This window comes from Ovis aries, chromosome 19, assembly GCF_016772045.2.
Source record: "Ovis aries strain OAR_USU_Benz2616 breed Rambouillet chromosome 19, ARS-UI_Ramb_v3.0, whole genome shotgun sequence".
Lineage (NCBI taxonomy): Eukaryota > Metazoa > Chordata > Mammalia > Artiodactyla > Bovidae > Ovis > Ovis aries.
Window position 1 is genome coordinate 10,565,762 of NC_056072.1, and position 22,880 is coordinate 10,588,641.

Sequence of the window (22,880 nt, forward strand, 5' to 3'; positions counted from 1 at the left end):
TGACAGGCTCCTGTGTGGTGCCCCCCAGTGTTTGCGGGGAGCAGGGGCACCTATTAAGATGAAACAAGGTCCCCCCATGAGCCACACTCATTTCTGCCTGAGGGCCTCCCAAGTGCTAGTCCCTCCAGCTGGAACGTTCCCTCTGCTGGCTTGGCCTCCCAGGTGGCAATTAGTAGTAAAGAACCTGCCTGCCAAAGCAGGACACATAAGAGACACCGGTTTAATCCCTGGGTCAGGAAGATCCCCTGGAGTAGGAATGGCAACCCACTCCAGTATTCTTGCCTGGGGAATCCTGTGGACAGAGGAGCCCCGAGGGCTACAGTGCATGGGCTCGCACAAACACGACCGAAGCAACTTGGCACACACACCGGCTAGTTAATTCCTCCTTACCACCGTATCTAGGCATCGCCTCCTTGAAGAGCCTTCCACGACAATCTCTCTCCCTGATCTCAGGAGACGCCCCACCTTTCACTTTTCCTTTAAGCCACTGAGCAGTCACTAATGAATGGAATAATTATTCCCTGCGTCTTCCCAATTAGAGTATGAGTCGTCTGAGGGCAAGAACCCTTCCTGCTTTATTCCCTCCTCCCATCTCTACCCCACAGCACAGTGGCCAGCAAGGAGCAGAAGCTCATTACACACTCGCTGGAAGGATGGCTGATGCTCCACAGGCAGTGGTGTGTACTCCAAGTCTGCGCAGAGCACAGCTTCCCATGCTTCCCCACACAGCGAACCAGCAGGCCCTCTCTCCCCAGAAAAGAGGCTGGTTTTCTGGAAACCTCTTTTGGGAGCTGCTCCTCCGTGGGATTTCCAGTTTCTTATACTCTCTAAGAGTTTCATAATAACTAATAACCAATTCTGAATCTTAGAATCTGGCCAAGGAGCTCTTAAAAGTTTCACTGGGTCTTAAAATTTGGTCAACAGAACTCTCTGTTTGCTCTGGGAGCACACTGGAAAAATAATTCTTTAACACTCGATTAGTAACAAAAGGGTAATTAAAAGCAAATTGACTGTTCTCTAGTTAGGAACCTGGTTTTGTTCAAAGGGTGAGTAATTTGTCCCCTTTGGAGTAGAAAACAGTCGTGGGACTACTGCTCCCGCTTTTAAGATTGTTGGAAAAGGTGAAGTCAGGGGCGGTCTCATTCATCTGTGACCTCCAGCTTCCGGGGCCTGCCTGGCATACAGAAGGCGCTTAGTACTGTCCCCTCAGATTATGACGCAGACACTTTGGGCTTTGCAAAGCCCTGAGATTAAGCTACGGATATGTATTGGAAACAGCAGCTTTCACCCATCAACGGGAGTGCCATGAGAAATCTAGAATACAAGCAATTTTCCTGCTGAGGCTTTGACCATGAAGATCTAGGGACACGACACTGCTTGCCACAAGCAAGGGATGTCTTCAAGGGCAGAAACATTTTACTTGTCTTTATATCTTTAACTTCTGGCACAAAGCCCAGAATATGGGAGGCAATTAATAAACGCTGAGTGGTAATACATGCAATCCAAGTGACAGTTATGAAAATACAGGACAAGCGGGAACAATGGAGGACAGAATTCTTCTACACCAGAGATGTTCTGAAGACAGAGACCTAGAGAGAACACACAGTCTGCAGCCAGACCACCTAGGAGATGACGTGCACCCAAGAAGCACTGATTATACGAAATAATCTGAAGCACGACAACAAGCCTGAAGCATAAAAACAAGCCTGTACTTGGTTAAAGAAAACTCTTCAGGCAAGTGTAAACAGATTCCAAAATAATGTGACAGAACACAGAAGATTTTTAAAAATGCAAGTTATCAGCATACCGGCTAACAGCATTTCCAAAGATGGAGCGAATGTTGTCCACGATGGTGGCATTCGGCAGGGTCCTGACGTCAGCTACTGTTTCACCTTGCTGATAAACAGAACAGGGCTGACTGAAATACCATGACCTTGTCTCCACAGCCAACTCTTAAAAAACAAAAAAAAACAACCCTTCTTCTTTTATAATACATATCCATCCTTTATAAATTAAGAACTTACTTTTTTAACTGAGAAACCAATGCCTGAATTGTGTATTGCATACCTGGCAGAGAAAAAACAAAATAGTAAAAAAGAGAAGCCAAATGCACCATATGAGGAAGAGTCCCCTGCAGTTAAATCAGTGGGGTTAACTAAACAAAGATACGTACATACAAAAGTATCTTCAAATATCATGTTTTGCCCACATGAAAATAAACCAGCAGAGACTGCATGAAGATCTCATTGCTAAATGTGGCAGAAATGAACAAAAAATAGGTTTCCCTTTTGCTTCCATGCATTGCTGACTAGACTCGAGGTATTTCAATACAATCTCCTCCTTGCCTAGTTTTATCTTCAAACTCATCTGAGTGGCCTCAAAAACTTCTTGAGAATGTAGCCTGAACACCCCCTGTACTGTTCTCTCCAAGTCCCTAACACAGCCCCCTCTTCACCCATGTCTTCCTCCCCACGAGGTCCTGCTTCAGGATCTCTCAGCCTTTTCTCCACTGGCTCCCATTTACTTCTCCTCCCTCCATGGGCCCCAGGAACTGAAGGATTGTGCCTAGCAAAACGCGCTTATTCAGTAACAGTTCACTTACTGCACCTAGAACCAAAACAGTCATCCAGAATGCCTCTACTTCCAGGAGCTAATTAACATTCTGATACTGATTCATATGACTCCAGGGGAAAAAGCAAAGAAACTTGATGTGGAAGTCCATTCCACTTTATTAACAAAGTGGACTTTATCTAACAAAGTCCATCCCACCTTATTAGAGGGACATGTTTTACTGACTTTAGATTTTGTAGCAATACTAGAAATAGGTAACACACCTCTGTTGCAACTCAAGAACTCACAGGCTCAAAGAGCCACGTTGCAGCCACTGTACTAGCAGGTTAAGTCAATCCTGGACATGATGCTGTTTTCACCTGCCCTGGGTCCCTTCTCCCTGTTAACAGCCCCTACTCTTTCCTTTGGGACACCACCTCTCCCCCTTCCACCTGTATATCCTTTCTCAGAATGTCAATCAAGAAATCACCTCCCCACAGATGTGGGCACATGAAGGGGGGACCCAGGCTATGCCAATCAGATGCGCTCTCCCAGAAGACACCCTTGAGCAGACTCAGGAGAGGAATGAAAAGAGTTGGGATGCAGACACTACATTAAACCCCTGAAGCCACCTTGCTTCTTGACCTCTTCAAGAAGCAGCTGTCTACATTTTCTTTTACTTGCTGAGTCACTCCTAGCCTTTCAGTGAATTTCTTTTGGGCCTAGTTTAGCTACAGTCTGTTTTGCCTGCCACCAAAGACCCTTCACAGATACAGCAAACAACTGCTCTCTCCTGGGGACATGACAGAAAACCCAGAATTCATTTTCTCCTCCTTGCCTATAGTTTTATTTTCACAAACTCAAAAGATCTAGGCTGTCTTAAAGACATGTTGAGAATGTAGCCTGAACACCTCCTGCACTGCTATTCTCTTTCAGAGAGAGAGAATAACCTTGACCTAATCTTTGACCAGAAACAATCTACGGGCTGGTATTGCTGCTCACCATTCAGCTCTGCAACTCTCCTCCATTTCTAAGCACCGGAACACACTGCTCTGGTGACAGAGTGACTCAGAAACCCACGCCCAGGTTGTGGACTGTACCTGCCGACAACTTCCAAAATTTTTCCATACTCTTCGCTTGGGTTTTTTAAAGCTTTCCTCCTCGTGGATATGTTGTAAAAAAGGTCCTCCACCTGAACAGAAGGTTGATGTTTTTTGTAAATTCACAGCAGTATATGGAAGCACAGCATGGTCTTAAGGCAGAGACTCCAACTATGTTCACCACCAGCACAGTTCTAAGTGTTAGAAGACAGGGCAGGAGACGGGGCTGCCTTAACAAGAGAAAGCAAGCCTCCCACTTAACTCACTGACTTCTCAGATAGGCACTGGGGTCCACCTCCATGTCAGGCTCTTTGCCTTGTGCTGGGAATAAGACAACCTATAAAATACACAGTCCTGCCCAAAACAGCACAGGATTTAGTGGGGCAAAGATAAACTTATAAACCGTTGTGACACCACATGGTATGAAACTTTTACAAACTAGAAATAATTATTAGATCTTTTGGGGGTTCTTGGAAATCATACGGTGGTCCCAGGTACAAGATCCTGCTTAACATGAGATGCAAAGTACACGTTCATTTCCTCATTGCTGCGCCCCCGACCTGCCTCATCAAGACCAGGGCTTGGGGCCTTCAAGCAGATGTGCCCTGACTGGGGCTGGGGGTGCAGGGGTGGGACAGGTAACGTGATAGTGGGGTGATTTACGGGATCCTGGAAGAGAAGCACACCCAACATGGCACCACAGGAATAAGGCAGCTGAACAGCCTTTCTCCTGATTAATGACACAACTGTGTTACTCAAGTGCCCTTTGAATGAGTGGTCAGATATGCCTCGTGCCATCTTTCTTTCTTAGAGGAGCAAAGTAAGATGAACCGCCATTAAATGACTTGCCTCTGGACACGCTGCCGCTGAGTGGCAAGGTTAGGACTCTGGACTTGTCTTCTGGAGTCATGTTTAAGGTTCTTTCAATGGCAGCTATCCTGCCACCAATTTCTGCCATCTCAATAGAAGAATCTCCCAGCCTCTTATAAAAAAGAGGCTGTGGGCAGGCTGCCATGTCATAAAAATCAACCATCATTTCTCTTTCTTACAGGGTGATATATTGAGGCTTCTATTAACTAGTAAATATTCATTATAGCAATCCTTTGAGAACTCAGAGACAACTTTGCCTTTTATTTCAGTATTTATACAAAGCTTTCTCAACAATGTCACGTCCTGTGTACCATTCTTACCGTGATTTGGGTCCCTTGATTGCCTGCACATGGTTTAGGAGGCGCTTTCAGCTTTCCATCTGAGTAATGAGCTCTATCACAAAACATAAAAGATACTGGTAGCTAATAGAGAAGAGATACTTCCCCAAAGAGTAAAAAAGGAAGTTACATCAACAACAGATTAAAATATAGCCATGTTATATGTTATCCGAGTTACCAGCTTCCTCCCTTTTTCTACTTCCATAACCATCCTAAATGGGTACCAAAGAAGGGGGGAGAAGATCCCTATTTTTTTTCTTTGTTTACCAACTACTGCATTTTTAGTTTCTGAGTTCTGGGCTACAAACAAAAGTTATGACACTGCCTAAGATGACAGTAACATTTTTTCAATAATTCTGCAATCATTTATTGAAGGGCTATCATGTATCAGGCCTGTAAACATCCTGAAACAGAGACAGGCCTTGGGAGTTTCTTGATTTCGTGAGGGGACAGATTGTTCCCTGAAGTGTGGGACAAGGTGTCAAGTGGTCCAGAGAAGGAAAACATTGAGCCTGGGGTAGGATGGGAGGAAGTCTCTCAGAAGAGATGACACTTCACCTGGGTCCTAGACTGCTGTCTTCTCAACTGGAGAGGGCAAGGAAGTCCATCCAGGAAGGGAAAAGATAGACAAAAGCACAAAAGTTTTAGAATATGTAGCAGCATGGCTGTGGGGACAGGCTGAAAAGATGGACTGAGCACCTGGGGAGTGCATGAGCTGCTATGACGAAGACTCTGGATTTCATCCTGCCACACAGGGGGAGCTATGAGAGGTTCCAAGCAGGGGCATAACACTCCAGAGGCAAAGAAATGGCGCCTGTGCCCCAGGCTATTTCAGAAGACATTCACTCACAAGCGCCTCCCCTATTTGCAATCTGCATCTAGTCAACCCCCTTCAGCACCAAGTGCTGCAGACCGAAATGCTCCATCGTCCATGACGGCACACACTCATCTGTGGGAGAGGGCTGAGAAACAGACAGAACCGCCCTCTGCTGAAGCTGTTTTCTATACAAACTAACACTCTGTATGATAAGCAAAAAAGTCTCCTTTTTGGCAGGAATTAGATTTGAATACCCATCTTTCACTAGTACTGGCCAATGGTTATGAGAGCAAAGGTATGATTTTGATTCCTTGAATCCCCTTCCTGTTCTGTGCCAGCACAAGAGACAGCCAGTGGGCACCTGTGGGAAGGAATCCACAGGGGCACTCATGTGCGGCTGGGGATCAGAGGCAGCTAAGGAGTCACAGTCCTCTGGCACCCCTCACAGCCGCGTAATCAGGCCAAAGCCATGCCCTGCTGAAGGGCCAAGGGGCAGAGTGACATCCCAGCTCCCAAAGACTCAGCCCTCCTCGGCATAACAGACCCGGTGCTAGGCACTTGTAATCTATTACAGCATATCTTTCACAAGTTCATGAAGGAAGATTATTACTTACAACCACCCCTTTGGATTATCAACTAATACAAAGGGAGGAAAGAAAATGTACCCAAGATCTAGGCAAAAATAGGTAATATTCTTGTTTAGACAGGATTACATTGAGTTGCAGGCCAAAAGCATGTTTCTGGATGAATCTGTACGCTAAGCAGGGGCCAGCACTATACCTGTACGCACACTTCCCGTCAGCTGTTTTGGTTGTAATGGTGACGTGAGCCACGTGGCTTATGCTGGCCAAAGCCTAAGGAAGGAAAGGACATGGAGTGAAAGAAACGCCCCATCACCCCCATCTCGCATTAAGGGAGAAGTTACCTAAATTGGCTCTTCTGTTTTGTATTAACAAATGGCAACAACGAGCACTCTGCTCACTCATTTGATGACATGTTAAAAAAAAAAAAGGAAGCTATCAAATGGAATCTGCAGCATAATTACTAGAACAAGAGGGGAAAAAATATATACATATAAAAGTCCAAAAAGAAAACACAACCAAGAATTAACGTTAACAGCAACTGTGTTCAGGTGTAGAGTTATAGGCATATTTAATATTCTCAATGACTTGTCTTCTAACAATTTTAAAGCTGCCTTCAGAAACAGGATAATGGAACCACTCCAAATTGACCATGTTGTAAACTGTATTCAAAACTGTTTTCTGTAAGCAATTTAATGTTTAGAAATAAAATTTTTTAATTATTCAATTAAGATGAAACAAATTTTTTTTAAAATGACTATTTTTCCCCCTGAAAATCAAGACTGATTCACTGGCCCTTTGGAATCTGTATCTCCTTTCACAGGACATCACAGCATTAAAAAACACAACCTAAGCATTGTGATATGTGACTACATCTGAGCAAACAGTAAATACAGTGGTGGCAGCTTCAGTTCATTAACAAGGACCATGGCTCAGGCTCAGAGATTACCAGGTCCTAGCTGGGTTTCCCTGGTGAATTGTGATGAGCTAATTTCCACCCAGTTCAGTCTGACTCTTTGCGACCCCAAGGACTATAGCCCACCAGGCTCCTCTGTCCACGGGATTCTCCAGGCAAGAATACTGGAGTAGGTTGCCATTCCCTTCTCCAGAATCTTCCTGACCCAGGGATCAAACCCAGGTCTCCTGCATTGCAGGCAGGTCTTTACCATCTAAGTTATAGAGAAGTCCTAATTTTCATTATTAAATATGTAAACGATTTTGAGACTTGATTTTTTTTAAATGATTTTGAGATTCTGATAAGGAAAGACATGAAATACATCCAATACTACAACACTACCCAACACCATGAAGAAAGCCAGCCACTGGCAGATGATCCAGCTGTTTCAGGGGCCTTTGTACAGGCACTGGGGGAAGAGGATAACAACACAGACTCTGGAGTCTAACTGCCAGGGCTCAGTTCCCCATTCTGCCACTTTCCAGCTGTACACTCCAGCCACACTTCTTAAAGTCTGAGTCAGTTTCCCAATATGTCAAACAGGGCAATAATAACAGAACCTACTCTTTCAGAGTTGTCAAGTGTGAAAGGGTTAATACACACAAAGGGCTGAGAACCATGGATGGCACATAGCAATCCCTCAGTAAATCTTCCCTGTTTAATCACAACCCCAAAGATATCCTACAACTAGGCTAAGGCTGCAGAAAGCCCTGGGCTTAGGAACTGACTCGGGGAGTTGCAAAGTCAGAACGAAACTGCTTTGCCAGGGCTGACCTGAGACCTACTTGAAGTCAGGGGAACCTCAAGGTTCACAGTCTGATGCTACTCCTTCCTGAACAACTTGGGGATCACTGTGAGCAGGAGGGTGCTTCAGACCACCTGGATTTGATCAGAATTGTGGCAACTGGGTCATAAAAAGCTGCCTTTTAATTAAAAAAAGAAAAAAATCAAAGTAAAAATACATTCACATGATAAAAAATTTAAAAACTACAAAAAGGCCTAAAATGAAAAATAGCTGGCTCCATTCCCTTCCCTTCCCTTCCCTTCCCTTCCCTTCCCTCTCACCCCCCCAAATAACTACCCCCAAACAGTTTCTCTGGTACCCCAAAGCCCCCAGAATATAGCTGGAACACTGCCTGACCAACACCTGGATTTTAGCACAGTGATACCCATGTCCCCTACCTCCAGAACCATAAGATAACAAATGTGTGTTGTTTTAAACGACTAAGATTGTGGTCATTTGGGGGAGCAGCAATAGGAAGCTAATACAAGTTACTGGAAATATATGCATATTTTTACTCACAAACATTATATCTATAAACTTATCCTAAGAAAATTAACTGAACAAAACACACTGTACTGTGAATGTTCACCAGAGCATTAGGCATAAAAAAAATGGCAAAGAGCATAAATGTTCAACAGGAAAACTTTAAATAGACTACAGTACATATAAGTAATAGAACAGTATATACCCATTATAATTTATGTAGTCCTACACATACTGAATGATATCTTTATATCCAGAGTATTGTCATAAAAATATAAGTTATTTAGTCTTAAAAGTATTTTTATCCATTTTCTATATCATATGTCCCCATGACAGGCCATATAATTTCATTTATAGATATATCAGAATATAACTTAAAAGATTAGGAATCAAAAAATTAAAACCCCATAAAACTTTTTATATCAAGAAAATTAACAGTAATTTCTCAATAAAATCAAATAATCAATCTGAGTTCAATTATCTGTCTCAAGAAAATTTTAGTTTGTGCAAATCAGGATCCAAGTAATATCCACACGTTGGAGCTGGCTCATATGCCTCTTAAATCCCCCTAACCTCTGATTCTTGCTCCTTTCTTTGCCTTTCTTCCCCTGTGCAGTTTACTTTATAGGAAACAAGTTTTTTATCACGTGATTTCCCAGTCTCAGCCCCCTGTACCATGCTCCCTCACTCTCTGTACTTTTGGTATACTGGTACTTAGATCTAAGTATTGCCTGAGATTCACATCTGATTTGGGACAAGAAAACTTGGTAGGTGGTATGGTCTTCTTCCATCAGGAGACTTGGGTGTCTCTGGAGATACATAATATTAAAAAGCAGAGACATTCCTTTGCCAACAAAGGTCCATCTAATCAAAGCTATGGTTTTCCCAGCTGTCATGTATGGATGTGACAGCTGAGTGCCAAAGAACTGATGCTTTGACCTGTGGTGTTGGAGAAGACTCTTGAGAGACCCTTGGACTGCAAGGAGATCAAACCAGTCCATCCTAAAGGAAATCAGTCCTGGGTGTTCATTAGTGGGACTGATGCCGAGGCTGAAGCTCCAGTACTCTGGCCACCTGATGTGAAGAGCTGACTCATTTGAAACTACACTGATACTGAGAAAGATTGAAGGCAGGAAGAGAAGGGGATGACAGAGGATGAGATGGTTGGATGGCATCACCGACTCAATGGACATGAATTTGAGCAAACTCCAGGAGTTGGTGATGGACAGGGAAGCCTGGCGTGCTGCAGTCTGTGGGGTTGCAAAGAGTTGGACATGACTGAGCGACTGAACTGAACTGAACAAGTAAAGAATATGATATCTTACTGACCTGTTGAGAAACATAGGCTGACAAACGGCAGAAATGTTATCACAGGAGGATATTTACACTCTGCTTCAATCCTCAGCTTACCTCACCCCGAAAGCCATAGGTAGAAATATGAGCTAAATCCTCAAAGGACTGCAGTTTACTTGTGGTGAACCTCTCACACACAATCTCAAGATCTTCTTTCTACAAGGTGCAAAGAAACAAGTAAATGATTATGTTACTCGTTTTTCCCAATCTTTCTGAATTTCCCTTTTCTTGACTGACTTCCAGGAAGAAAATGCTCTTGGGAGAAGAGTTCTAACTCAGCAGGAGCCTCCTCTCTGGGCTCCAGAATTCCACGAGGCCCTGGCACTCCCTCCTCTTCACTCACCTGGTTCTCAGCCTGGCCTGCTGCTTCTGTCTCAGCTCCCCTGACAGCAGATAATCCACAATTCCATCCCTAGACCTCTGCTCTGTCCACACTCATTCTCTTGATGATCTCATGCAGGCTCACAGATTGTACAAAAATTATTACTGTATTAGGAAACTCCTTTATTAAAAGTTTAGATATATTTAATTGCAGTAAAAAAAATTTAACAAAATTTACCACTTTAACCCTCTCTAGGTGTATGAAGTACATTCACAATATTGTGCAACCATCACCAACTTCCACGTCCAGAACTCTGAAATCTCCCCAAATGGAAAATGTACCCATTAAACAAAAGCTCTCCATTCCCCCTCCCCCAAGCCCCTGGGAACCACCATTCTACTTTCTGATTCTAAAGATTTAACTACACTAGGTGTGCCATGTAAGTGGAAACAAACAGTATATGTCCTTTTGTGACTGGCTAATTCCACTTAGCATCCTGTCTTTAGGGTTCATCCATGTAATAGCGTTTGTCAAAAATTCACTCCTTTCTAAGGATGAATAACATTCCATTCTATGTATTTATCATATATTGCTTATCCACTCATCTTTTGCCTCCACCTTTGGAATATCATGAATATGTTGCTGTGAACATGAGTGTGCAAATCTCTTTAAGACCTTGCTTTCAACTCTTTGGGGTACAAACCCAGAAGTGGAATTGCTGGATCATATGGCAATTGTTTAATTTTCTTCCACAGTGGCTGCACTATCTGATACTCCCACCAGCAACGTACAAGAGCTCCAATGTCTCAACATCCTTGCCAATATTTCCTTTTTGAGACACCAAAGGTTTAATGGATGAGGCAGCTTACACATCTGAAGAAAGGTCCGGGAGTGACACCCCACTGTATGAAGCACATGGCAGGCAGGATATGGTGACAATGTTTTTATTAATTAATCAATTATAACAACCATCCTAACTGATGTCAAGTGGGATCTCACTGAAGTTTTTATTTCTATTTCCCTAATGACTAATCATGTCAAGTTTCTCTTCGTGTGAGTCTCATGGCTTTTAATACCATTAAATGCAAATACACCAAATTTTTATCTCCAGCGCAAACCTCTACTTTGCACTTCAAATGCACACATGGATCCAACTAACAGGCATCTTAAATTTAACACACCCCCAGATGAATTTCTGATCTTCCCAAATCCGCCTGTTTCATAGCCTTCCCATCAGTAAATGGCAGCTTCTTTTTCTATTTGCACAGGCCAAAACCTTGAAGTCATTCTTGACTCCTCTCTCTTACTCCCTACACCAGCAAATTCTGAGAGCTTTATTCACCATCACCAACAAAGAATATCACTGCTTCTGTCCTGTCCTGCTACAGTCTATTTTCCACACTGCAGAGAGAAGAGTTCTTATACAACTTGCCAAACCATGTTACCTCTTGGCTCAAAATGTTCTAATCATATCCCTCCTCATCCAGAGTAAAAGCCAAAGATTGCAGAAGGTCCCACAAGTTCCTGCATGCTCAGCCTGCTTCCCCTTCAGACCTCCTCTCCTGCTACTCTTGCACTCCCCCCACCACCCTGTTCTAGGCACCCCAAGCTCCTTGCTAGTCCTTCAGCATGTCAGGCAAGCTCTCATTTTGCCGTTTTTGTGTGTATCGTTCTCTCTGCTCAGAACACTCAACCTTTAAACGGCCTCATGACTCGATCCCTGACCTCCTTACTCTCCTAAACACTGCCTGGCATGGCATAGGTATTCAATAAATATTTATTGTTGGTGTTGAAGTTCTCAAACAATCCCATCCATAAAAGCCTGAAGTTTCCAGAACAGGGCAAAGTTCCACCACTTCCTGCAGATGCAACACAAGAAGCACACAAACATCCTGCTGCTCTGAGGTTTTACTCACCCTGATCCCAGTGCCATTGTCTTGAATCTGAATCAACTTCAGGCCTCCCTCTTTAACAACCACTTGAATACTTGTGGATTTTGCATCTAAACTGGCAAATCAAACAAAAAATAGTAATTTATCAGTCTGCAGTTACTCTCCAATGCACATATTTTAAAATGAATCAAGGCATAAGAACAAATTTCAGACAAATACAAGACAGATGAATGTGTTTTTCTTTTGTCTTAAAGGCTCTGAGACCACAATGTTATCAGCTTACATGTTGTGAGAGAGGGAGGGAAAGAAGACAAGGGGAGAGGGGGCAGCCATCACTTCCAATAGGACATTCAGCGATATTTCTGCTCCTCTAGTTCTAAACTAATTACCATCTATTACTCAAACTTTATTCAGCCCCAGGATCCTACATGACCCTTATAAAATGTCACTGAGTAAAAAATTCTATAAGTTTTTCTCCACTAGCCTCTTTATGAAAAGATATGTTAGGAGAAAGAAAAAAAGGATGCTGCAGAAAATTAAATACACCTTATTACCCCTTCAAAGAATAGCCTACAAGCATAGAGCATCTATAGAGCAAGAGAAAATAAATCAGCCTGGGGCTGCATGAGAAAGAGAAGTTACCTCCTCCTTAGGAAGACAATTATTTATTCAGAAATAAGATAATAAGTTACTTAAATATCAAAGAACTTACTCAGGAGTCCCTGAATTGAAGTTTCATTTAGCCACCTCAACTTGTCTATTAAAAACAGCAGAGCTAGACTCCATATAATTTCTTAAGTGTAAGCCAGTGTGTAGTGTTCCTGAACGGTACCTCAACACACTTAAATTGCTGTTAGTTAATTCTAAAATTGGAGAACAAAAGCCAGCCTTTGCCAACTATGTAAGTAAAGTCAAAAGGAGAGACAATGCTCAGGTTCCCTGCTTCTTCTTTGGTCCACCTTCTAATTCTCTTCCTTTCTTCTGGTGGTCCTTTCTGACCCACTGTTCTTTCATTACCCCCATGGTTGTTTATGTTCTCAGAAGAATCCCTTTACAAACCTTCCAACTGGAGCATTTTTTTTCCCCTTTAACGTATGGATTGTATTAACATCAATGCATTTTTTAAAAAAATATTTGGCTGCACCAGGTCTTAGCTTGCAGCACACAGGATCTTTAGTTGCAGCATGTGGCATCTGGTTCCCTGGCCAGGGATTGAACCCCAGCCCTCTGCACTGGGAGGTCGGAATCTTAGCCACTGGACCACCGGGAAAGCCCCACATCAATGCATTTCAACACAAAAGATCCGACACATTTAGGTATACTACGAGCCTCTGTCCTTTCTGAAGTTTAGTTTACACCTAACCTTCTTTCCACGTTTTTAACCTCTTCCCTCCACAATGGTTGTGTGACAGTTCTAAACTTCAGAATTCCCGGAATACCCCCAAAAGATAAGGGATCTTCAAAGTGACTCTGCAAAAAGGGTAAGAAAATCCTAAGTGGGTGATTGGAAAGAATAGCACTGAAACATGTATATTATCACACGTGAAACATATCACCAGTCCCGGTTCAATGCATGAGACAGGGTGCTCAGGGCTGGTGCACTGGGATGATCCAGAGGGATGGGATGGGGAGGGAGGTGGGAGGGGGATTCAGGATGGGGAACACATGTACACCCATGCCTGATTCATGTCAATGTATGGCAAAACCACTACAATATTGTAATTAGCCTCTAATTTAATTAATTTTAAAAATCCTAAATGGGGACTGCTGCTGCTGCTGCTGCTGCTGCTAAGTCGCTTCAGCCGTGTCCGACTCTGTGCGACCCCATAGACGGCAGCCCACCAGGCTCCTCGTCCCTGGGATTCTCCAGGCAAGAACACTGGAGTGGGTTGCCATTTCCTTCTCCAATGCATGAAAGTGAAAAGCGAAAGTGAGCTAACCTGGCAATAATAGGAAAATCACAAATTAAACCCTAAGTTCACTGTTCTCTCCTAAAATCCCAGCAATTAAGTTTGAATATAACTCAAAGTGAATTGTACTGCTGAACGTAGATGGATGACTTCAGGAATAAGCAAGAAACTGATACCGTTTGAAAGAAGAAAGGAATTTAAATTATAAAACTTTTAGACATTCAAAAACTTGCACCTTCTGCATATATAGTTTTTAAAGGGTTTCTTAGTTAATAGCATCATTAAAACAATACTGGTTTACTGTCCTTGCTCCCCCAACAACCCTAAAGTCTCGCGACAACGCTCGAGGACACGTGAGGGGAGCAGACAGCAGCCTGGGCCTCCGCCGCCGCCGCAACCACACATTCTTGGGTTCAGGGCAGGGAGGCGTGTCCGCGCTATCCGTAGCAGCGGTCCGTTATGTAGTGGCCTTGGAGAAAGCCTTGACTCCCTTCGTACCAGTTCTCAATCATTTCCTTGATGGCATTAGCTGGCCGCTGGATAACTTCCCCTGCCGCGATGCGGTTCACCACTGTCTCGTCCAGCCTCCGGATAACCCCCGCTACAAGCGACATTTTGGCGCCAGACGATCCCGGGTCACGCCGTGAAGCTCACTGGAAGTACCTCCAGCCAATCTCCATACAGTTTCTTGCCCACGTCCTTCCCTCAATCCTGTTGACGAAATCCAGACTAACCCTCGGGCGGTAGCGTCACTTCCGGACCAGGAAGCTACTGATTGGGCAGCTCTAATGCCCGTGAAGTCCGTGATTCCGGTTTCTTAGTCCCGCCCTAACACGGCTTCCGTTCGCCTCGCAGCTAGAAGGATGTGCGCCTGCGCGCTTGCAATCGCTGCCTGCTCTTTCTATTGGCTCCTGCCTGGGGCTAGGGGATACGAAATCTCCAGCCAATAGGAAAGGACGCGCGGGTGCCCCAGGTTGGTGTCCGCCGCTGGGGTGATTTGGCGCAGAGCGGAGGAGGCGCTTGGGGCCCCTCTTCTGCTCCTCCTTCCCCTTTGCTTGCGGCCTCCCAGAGGTCGGCCCATCTCCTGTGGCCTCCGTGAAATGTGGATGACGCCCAAGAGGAGCAAAATGGAAATCGACGAGTCTCGGGCGTTCCGGGCCGAGTGGACCCAGCGGTACCTGGTGGTGGAGCCTCCGGAGGGCGAGGGCGCCCTGTGCCTGGTCTGTCGCCGCCTGGTCGCAGCAACGGGCGAACCCGACGTCAAGCAGCACTACGAGGCCGAGCACGAGTACTACGAGCGGTATGTAGCGGAGGACGAGCGCGCGGCGCTGGTGGAGCGTCTGCGTCGGGGCGACTTGCCGGAGGCCGCCCCGCTCACTCCGGAGCAGAGAATAGCTCGTGCAGGCCTGGGACTCGCCCGCCTCTTGGCCTTGAAGGGTTGCGGCTGGGGCGAGGGGGACTTTGTGCACCGGTGCATGGCGGTGATGCTGAGAGACGTGCTGCCCGACCACGTAGGCGTTATGGATGGCATCGATTTATCTCCAGAGACCACGCGGCAGAGGGTCCTGGACATTCACCAGAATCTACGCAGTCAACTTTTTAACCGAGCCAAGGAATTTAAAGCCTATTCCCTTGCCTTGGACGACCAAGCTTTTGTGGCCTATGAGAACTACCTGCTGGTCTTTGTCCGCGGCGTCAGCCACGATTTGGAAGTGCACGAAGAGCTTCTGACCATAATCAACTTGACTCATCACTTCAGTGTTGGCGCCCTCATGGCGGCAATCCTTGAGGCCCTGCAGACGGCCGGGCTTAGCCTGCAGCGCATGGTTGGACTGACCACGACCCACACTCTGAGGATGATCGGTGAGAACTCAGGACTGGTGTCATACATGAGAGAAAAGGCTGTAAGCCCCAACTGTTGGAATGTGATCCACTATTCGGGATTTCTTCACTTGGAACTGTTGAGCTCCTACGATGTGGATGTTAATCAGATCATAAATGCCGTATCTGAATGGATAGTTTTGATTAAGACCAGAGGCGTTAGGCGGCCGGAATTTCAGGCTTTACTGACTGAATCTGAATCAGAGCACGGTGAAAGGGTTAACGGACGCTGTCTAAACAACTGGCTTAGGAAAGGGAAGACTTTGAAACTAATATTTTCCTTAAGAAAAGAGATAGAAACATTCTTGGTCTCGATAGGAGCCACGACGGTCCATTTCACAGACAAGGAATGGCTCTGTGACTTCGGCTTCCTGGTGGATATTATGGACCACCTTGGAGAAATCAGCGAACTACTGAGAGTGAACAGAGTCTTCGCTGCCGCCGCCTTTGACCATATCTGTGCCTTTGAGGTGAAGCTGAATTTACTTCAGAGACAAGTCGAAGAAAAAAATCTGACCCATTTTGCTGCCTTGAGCCAAGTGGTTGATGAGCTTAAAGAGAATCTTCAAGAAGATGAAAAAATACTCGATCTTGAGAGGTATCGAGGGGTGATCTGTCGCCTACAGAAAGAGTTTGAGCGACATTTCAAGGACCTCAAGTTCATTAAGAAGGACTTAGAGCTTTTTGCTAATCCATTTAGCTTTAAACCTGAATATGCACCTATTTCAGTAAGGGTGGAACTCACAAAACTTCAGGCAAGTGCTAACCTTTGGGAGGAATACAGAACCAAAGATTTAGGGCAGTTCTATGCTGGACTGTCTGCGGAATCTTACCCGATTATCAAAGGGGTTGCCTGTAAGGTGGCATCCTTGTTTGATAGCAGCAAAATCTGTGAAAAGGCTTTTTCATATTTGACTCGAAACCAACACACTTTGAGCCAGCCTTTGACAGACGAACACCTCCACGCCCTGTTTCGGATTGCCACCACTGAAATAGAGCCGCGCTGGGATGATCTTGTGAGAGGAAGAAATGAATCCAATCCATAAACTGTTGTAGTACAACATTGAAATACTCAACAAGAATCCAATTCTAAAAGCAAACATCTGTTTGATTTTCAAGTGTGCTAATTTGGATTGTGGGAAGGCATCATGTTCTTCATCAAAATTGATCACAATTGACACGCTTTAGACAGATTTTTTTTTTTTCCCATCTCGAGGCAGCGTGGGACTGACACCTGCAGATACCTTTTTTTTCTAAAACAGAATTTCATGGCAAAGTCATTATCTTTTGCTTTTATGATATAATTGTTTTTTTAAAAGTTTAGTACTAAAATGTGAGTTGAATCAGAAGTCTGTTTTTAAGGTGTCTCGAAGAAGCTTTTGCTCTTATTTTAACCAAAAAAGTGTTAAAATTCTGATGCGTATAGTCTGAAAGTATCAGCTTCTTAAATATATGTTTGAGCCAGTTTGCAGAAACTCACACGGCAACTGCAGAAGCTTCTGCAAAGGAGGAGCGAACATACAGTAGAGGTGTTTTGTCTAATTATCAAAATGTTGGAGACTATTTTTTTTCTAGACATGTTTCTGAGTCTAAAGTAAATATATTTACTTACTTTAGACATATTTCCTGTCTCTCACCTTCCCTTGCCCCGTGGTAGCGATAATGATAGACAGGAAATTTTACTCAGTTTGAGTAAAGTTTTAGTCAGAGGAGCAAGAATTGTTTTAAATTGCTGGTTTAAGAGGCTTTTACAGTTTGGAGATCAGACTAACCAATTTTTGGCAGTTTCCCCTGAATGCTTCACAGCCGAGTGCCGTTTTTATGAGCTTGCCTGTAGAAGACTATGGTAAGTATAGACTCTTAGGGGCTGCCCACTAGTCATTCTTTTTTGTACTCTAGACAGTTTAGCCCTGTCAAAAAGGATGAGAAAGAGAAGATGTTTGCATCACAGGATCAGGAGGTGTGAGCTATTTTAGCTTATTTGTCCCATCGGCCTGGGTGCTACGGCTTTATAAAGAAATCTGCTAAAAGGCAATCCTTTATTTTAACGTGATGTATCAAATGTTGTTTGTGACTTTAAATGGATTTATTATCAACCTGCCATTGTCTCACACATTGTGTATTTAAGACTGCACAAGGGGAAATATTTTAACTCTCCAGAAGCAGCTTTATTTACTGATTGTAGCAGTTCCATACTTTTTAGTGAGACACCTGCTTTGGACTAAAACAGTCATTTTTAAATTTATGTTAGCCGTTAAAAAATCTTACGGTAAAGCCAAATATGTGAAATGATTTAAGGACAGGACCCACCTTAGAGATCTGCTCAAGTACAATTTGAAAACGTGTGCTCAGGTCCTGTCGCAACTCGTGGACTGCATATCTCTGTGGTCACTAATTCAGCAAATTCAAGGAACTAGAATAAACAGTTTAGAAGGAATTGAACCCTGAGCAATCAAAATAGAACCAAAATCTTGCCAGTGGTTCTCAATCAGACAGTATCTCCTCCTTTAGAATGTAGGGGAAAAAGGAGACTGGTTTTAATTGTGACATTCCTTAGGAGGAAGTTCTGCTGGCATGGAAGCATGAATGACACCCCCCCCCCCCACCCATGGGGGCATAGGATAGCACTGCACAGTAGAAACTTACTCCTCCCAAAGTTCCAGCAGACCGCCCCCCACCCGAGTATGTCATCTGATTTTGAAGGAGAAGGCAAATTACCGGTAGAAGCAGAATTAGAAGGGCAAGTTAGGCTAATTGATAACATTTGATGGTGGAAATGAATTCCAGCATTCCAGATTTGGCTGGTAAGATACAGTCAAGGCCCTGATAGATTCTGGTAGCTCACAGTAGCATTTATAAATCAATAGTTGGCACTGGGCCAGATTAAAGGGCTCTGTTCTATTACACATAATTCCACATATGTCTTATTACACACATTAGGGCAGAAAAGAAAGTGTTCTATATTACTAAGATACTTAGCGAGAATGGTCAAGTTAAGATTGGGTTAACAGGGAGTAAGCTTGAACATCTGGAGAAACAGATTAAAAAACCAAAAAAAAAAAGAACAAAAACATCTGCCGGTAATTTTCCAGCAGTTTGGAGTATTCACTTGGCAGGCGCGTTATGGAAAGGATAGTTAGAAGACCTGGAAGCTGCTTCTGCTTTCTAACTCCAGTTCCTCAAATACTGAAGTTTCGTACATTTTGTGAAGTTCCATTGTATGTTTTGCTTAGGGTGATCATAAAATTAGTTCTGTAGTCACTGACTGGGGGAGATATAAGCCCAGAATTTTAAATTAGCCCTGAAAATAGAGAATTTGCTATGTAAGTTAGCCTTGTTTGTAAAAAGAAAATGTGTATTTTACTGTTTTCTGTACTAAGTAATTCTGTAACTGCATGGCAGTCTTTACAAGTTATGTTTTATAAAATAGCTGTTACTGGTCCTGTCATATCAGTGAATATAGTTAGAGTAAGTACTATTTTTTAAAAAAACTCTTGTGTCCCAATATCTCCCATTCCTACTATTTTTCTTCAAATATTTGTATTCCCGCTGTCCGTATTGTGCTCTGATCACTCTACCAAGTTTCCCAAGTCCTTGTCAATACGCCTACCCTCTTCCCACCACTGACCAACCCTCCTCGAAACGCTTGCTTAGTTTGGCTTTGGGGAGAGACCATCTCCAAGTACGCATTCTCCATCTTCTTTGCAGGCACCTCTTTCCCTTAAACATCTGTGTCCTTGGGATTTTTTCATTTGGTTTTAAGCTATCTTGTTTACATCATCTCCTCGGCTGATCTTTTGTTTTCTTTCATCCCTTCAGTTACCAACTGTACGCAAATGACTCCAAGGTAATGTCTCCTTTCTTGACCTTCCCTGGTTCCCGTATCTGATTGCTAACTCAAGTCCACTTTGCTGTCTTATAGGCATCACACATGTCCTTGACCTTGTCCCCCAAACCTGCTCCTCCTCTCCTGGTCCCTCCGTCTGTGAATGGCACCACCACTGCCAGCCATCCAGTTGGCATAGCCCGAGCCCCAGACTCAGGTCTCCGACCTTTCCCTCTTCATCCGGCACATCCACTCACACACACCTTTCTGTGAGGTCTGTTGCCTAAACATTCTCCAGTGTACTCTCCTGGTTCAGGCCATCAGCCTACCTAAACTACAGCAGTGGCCCCTCAATCTCCCCTTGTCTGGTTGTGATCCCTTGTCACGCTGCAGCCAGATTGCTCCAGAAGTCTGGTCGCATCACTCCTCTGCTTCACCCACTGCTCTTAGGAAAAGGTGCAGTTTATATGCCACTTCCTCCAGGAAGCCTTCATCCATTCCCTCTAGACTAAGTGCCCCTACTATGCATCGATAAATACCCTGTTTCTCCCCAGCCACATACTTAGCACACTTCATTGATCCTTCTTGTTGATCCTTGCTACACTGTGAGCTTTGCAAGCCTGGGGACCATGTACATGCCTGCTCACTGTTCCGTCTAATGCTTAGCACAATGCCTAGCTTTTCAGTAAATATTTGGATGAGTAAATATTTGCTCTACTCTTTGCAGCCCTTTCGTAGTCTTTGACCTTTTCTAGTTCTGCCACGACCTGCTTGCTGGGTAACTTATCCACCGATTGCCAATTAAGAAATGAAACTAAGTTCTTTCTGACTAGGGAATTGTATTCCTAGAATTGAGTTCAGTGCGTGGCATGTGGCTCAAATATTTACTGTGTGAATGTTGTTGAGGAAACACTATAATTGGCCCTTGTAAACTTGAAGTAGTAAAATGAAGTATACTCATATAATCCACCATGTAGTACTGTCTTTACCTCCTTGATAATAGAAGTCTTCATTTTTTCTTTCTTTCTAATTTCTAAAGGCAGGCTTACAAAGGAACCTGGATGAGAAAGATTGGACAACTTGGTAGTGGACTAAAACAATACTTCAGTTGCATTCGGTTCCAGAAAAAGATAATACCTGCTTAAGAGTTGATATCTGTTTTCCTTCTGTAAGCATCAACTCTGGGAGAAAATCACCTGCTCTTTTCCTTTACAGATGGTTTCTGGCTCTTCTGGGATTTTAAAGTAAGTAAATTTCACAAAATACTAGAAGAAGGACCCAGTCAGCCCTTCTGATCACTAGGTACTCAGCTCACATGCTTTCCTACTTGCAGAATGTCCTCATCACGCGTCACCTCCCCTAGGAAGGTAACCCGGAAGTGCTATTTGCTCACTGTATGCTGCTGAGAGCTGCTCTGTTCCTTCGCTTCCTTGGTCTCATGCCTCTCTGAACTTCTTTGCTGGGTCACCTGGGCTTCCAGGTGTTGTGAAAGAGCCATACCCTTCGTCTCTTTTATCCGTGAGCCATTTTTTCCAGTTTTAAGGGATGAACTGGTGTTACCCTCTTAATTGGACTTTTAGCCTGAGGCCCATTAACTAATTCAGAGATTTTTAACAGTGAATGTGATTGTCATCCAGTGATTTGATCCTTGCTGCAAAACTGGTTTTTACTCAACCTTTGGCATAAAGGATTTCTCATTTTTATCTCTCTCTGTAATTGAGACGTAGCCTCTTCCTACCCAGTAAGTACTTGAGTTTGTGAACTCTCTTTATCCCCTTGTATTTCTGCTTGCAAACTGATGAACTCTTTTCTGAGTTCATCTCTTTCCTGTCTGTTTTGTCAAATGGGACCAACAGCTACCATAAAATATTTTGTTTCCTTGTCTTAAAGATAGATTCTCTGCCTTCCAGATTCTCTCCAGGGAATTCTTCCATTCCATAACAGGCATTACCCTGCAGAAATCACTTCTTCCATTCTCCAGCAGCAACTTCCAGAATACCTGCCAACTAAGTCAGTGTTCAGTACTCTAGATTTTTTGAAAACAGAACCTATTTCTGTATCAATGGGCTAGGTTGCCATGCGGTAACAGCCACAATTCCCAGCTGTTCTCTGGTGGTCTGGCGAGGGCTGGTGCTCTTAAGTCAGGGGTTGAAGGCCATGGGCAAGGTGTGTCCTACAGCCTGTTCGTCTAAAGTTTCTTTAGGAGACAGCCTTACCTGTTTGTTTCTGCCTTATCTATGACTGCTTTTCTTCTACCCTGGCAGAGTTGTGGATTTACAGAGGAAAGTGTCCAGCCCACAAAATGTAAAGTATTCACTATGTGAGCCTTCAGAGTGTTCACTGATCCATGCTCTAAATGGTCCTCATTCTGGGGCTCGAGCTGACCGAACGGATATCACCTAGGGTGTGGCTGCTCATTTAGGGAAATGAAAAAGTAGGACAAGTCACTTACAGGTCTTTTAAGCACTCTGACTGGCCAGGACAGATCCCATGGCCATACCAAGTCCAAGGAGTGTGATCCTTCCGCCTGCGTTGGAAGAAAAGCAGAAATATTTGGAAGATGATACTACCAACTAACACATAGCTGTATTTCTCTCTCTACAAAATTTCTTTGAAAGTATTTTTTCTTTTTAATTGCGGTGAAGTTTAACGGTTAGTAAAATGCAAAGACTTACTGCACACCTTGTGGGGTTTTGTGTACACCCTAGAACCCATCAACGCTTCCAGCACCCTGGTTGCTGCCCGCCTAGGCACACCCCCAGCCTGCCAGAGATAACCACTGTTCTGACCATTATCTCCAGAGATTATATTTGTTTTGAAGCTTCATGTAAATAATTCTGTGTACTCTTGTTCAACATTGTATCTGTGAGTTATCCATGTTGTGATTCGTTTATTAATACTTCTCTGTAGTGTTCTTTCGTGTGACTTAGACCACAATTTATGAATCCATTCTACTGTTGGTGGAAATTTGGGTTGTTTCCAGTTTGTAGTTGTTACGAATAAAGTTCCTACGAACATTCTGGTGTCTGTCTTGCACTGGATGTGTGCGCCCGTGTTTCCCACTGTTCTCTCTGGTATATGCCCTGCTCCATACTCCTTTCATAATGAGTCACACAGCAACGAACTAATCGTATTTTAAAACGTAGATCAGAGCATGCCAGCTGTCTGCTCAGCATGCTCCGGTGGCTTACGGTCACAGTTAGAATAAGCTCCAAGGT

General features: G+C 43.9%; 2 protein-coding genes across 2 annotated transcripts in view; one reads left to right on the forward strand and one right to left on the reverse strand.

Annotated features, from left to right (window-relative positions):
• MLH1 (mutL homolog 1) overlaps positions 1-14,681 on the reverse strand; it is an 83,510-nt gene extending 68,829 nt beyond the window's left edge. Inside the window, exons 1-8 of the mRNA XM_004018218.5 lie at positions 14,454-14,681; positions 12,070-12,160; positions 9,889-9,987; positions 6,456-6,529; positions 4,841-4,913; positions 3,651-3,742; positions 2,025-2,067; positions 1,808-1,896 (exon numbers count right to left, since the gene is read on the reverse strand). Coding sequence (XP_004018267.2) covers positions 1,808-1,896; positions 2,025-2,067; positions 3,651-3,742; positions 4,841-4,913; positions 6,456-6,529; positions 9,889-9,987; positions 12,070-12,160; positions 14,454-14,569 — 677 coding nt within the window. The 5' untranslated portion in view covers positions 14,570-14,681. The remainder of the gene's footprint in view (positions 1-1,807; positions 1,897-2,024; positions 2,068-3,650; positions 3,743-4,840; positions 4,914-6,455; positions 6,530-9,888; positions 9,988-12,069; positions 12,161-14,453) is intronic.
• Positions 14,682-14,954: 273 nt separating this feature from the next.
• Positions 14,955-22,679, forward strand: EPM2AIP1 (EPM2A interacting protein 1). Its single transcript, XM_027958010.3, has 2 exons — positions 14,955-17,682; positions 20,702-22,679. The coding sequence occupies exon 1, from the start codon at positions 15,056-15,058 to the stop codon at positions 16,880-16,882; it is 1,827 nt and encodes a 608-aa protein (XP_027813811.1). The 5' UTR covers positions 14,955-15,055; the 3' UTR covers positions 16,883-17,682; positions 20,702-22,679.
• Positions 22,680-22,880: the final 201 nt, after the last annotated feature.

Coding starts and splice junctions, on each gene's coding strand:
- EPM2AIP1 (XM_027958010.3), top strand. CDS start 15,056: ATGTGGATGACGCCCAAGAGGAGCAAAATGGAAATCGACGAGTCTCGG.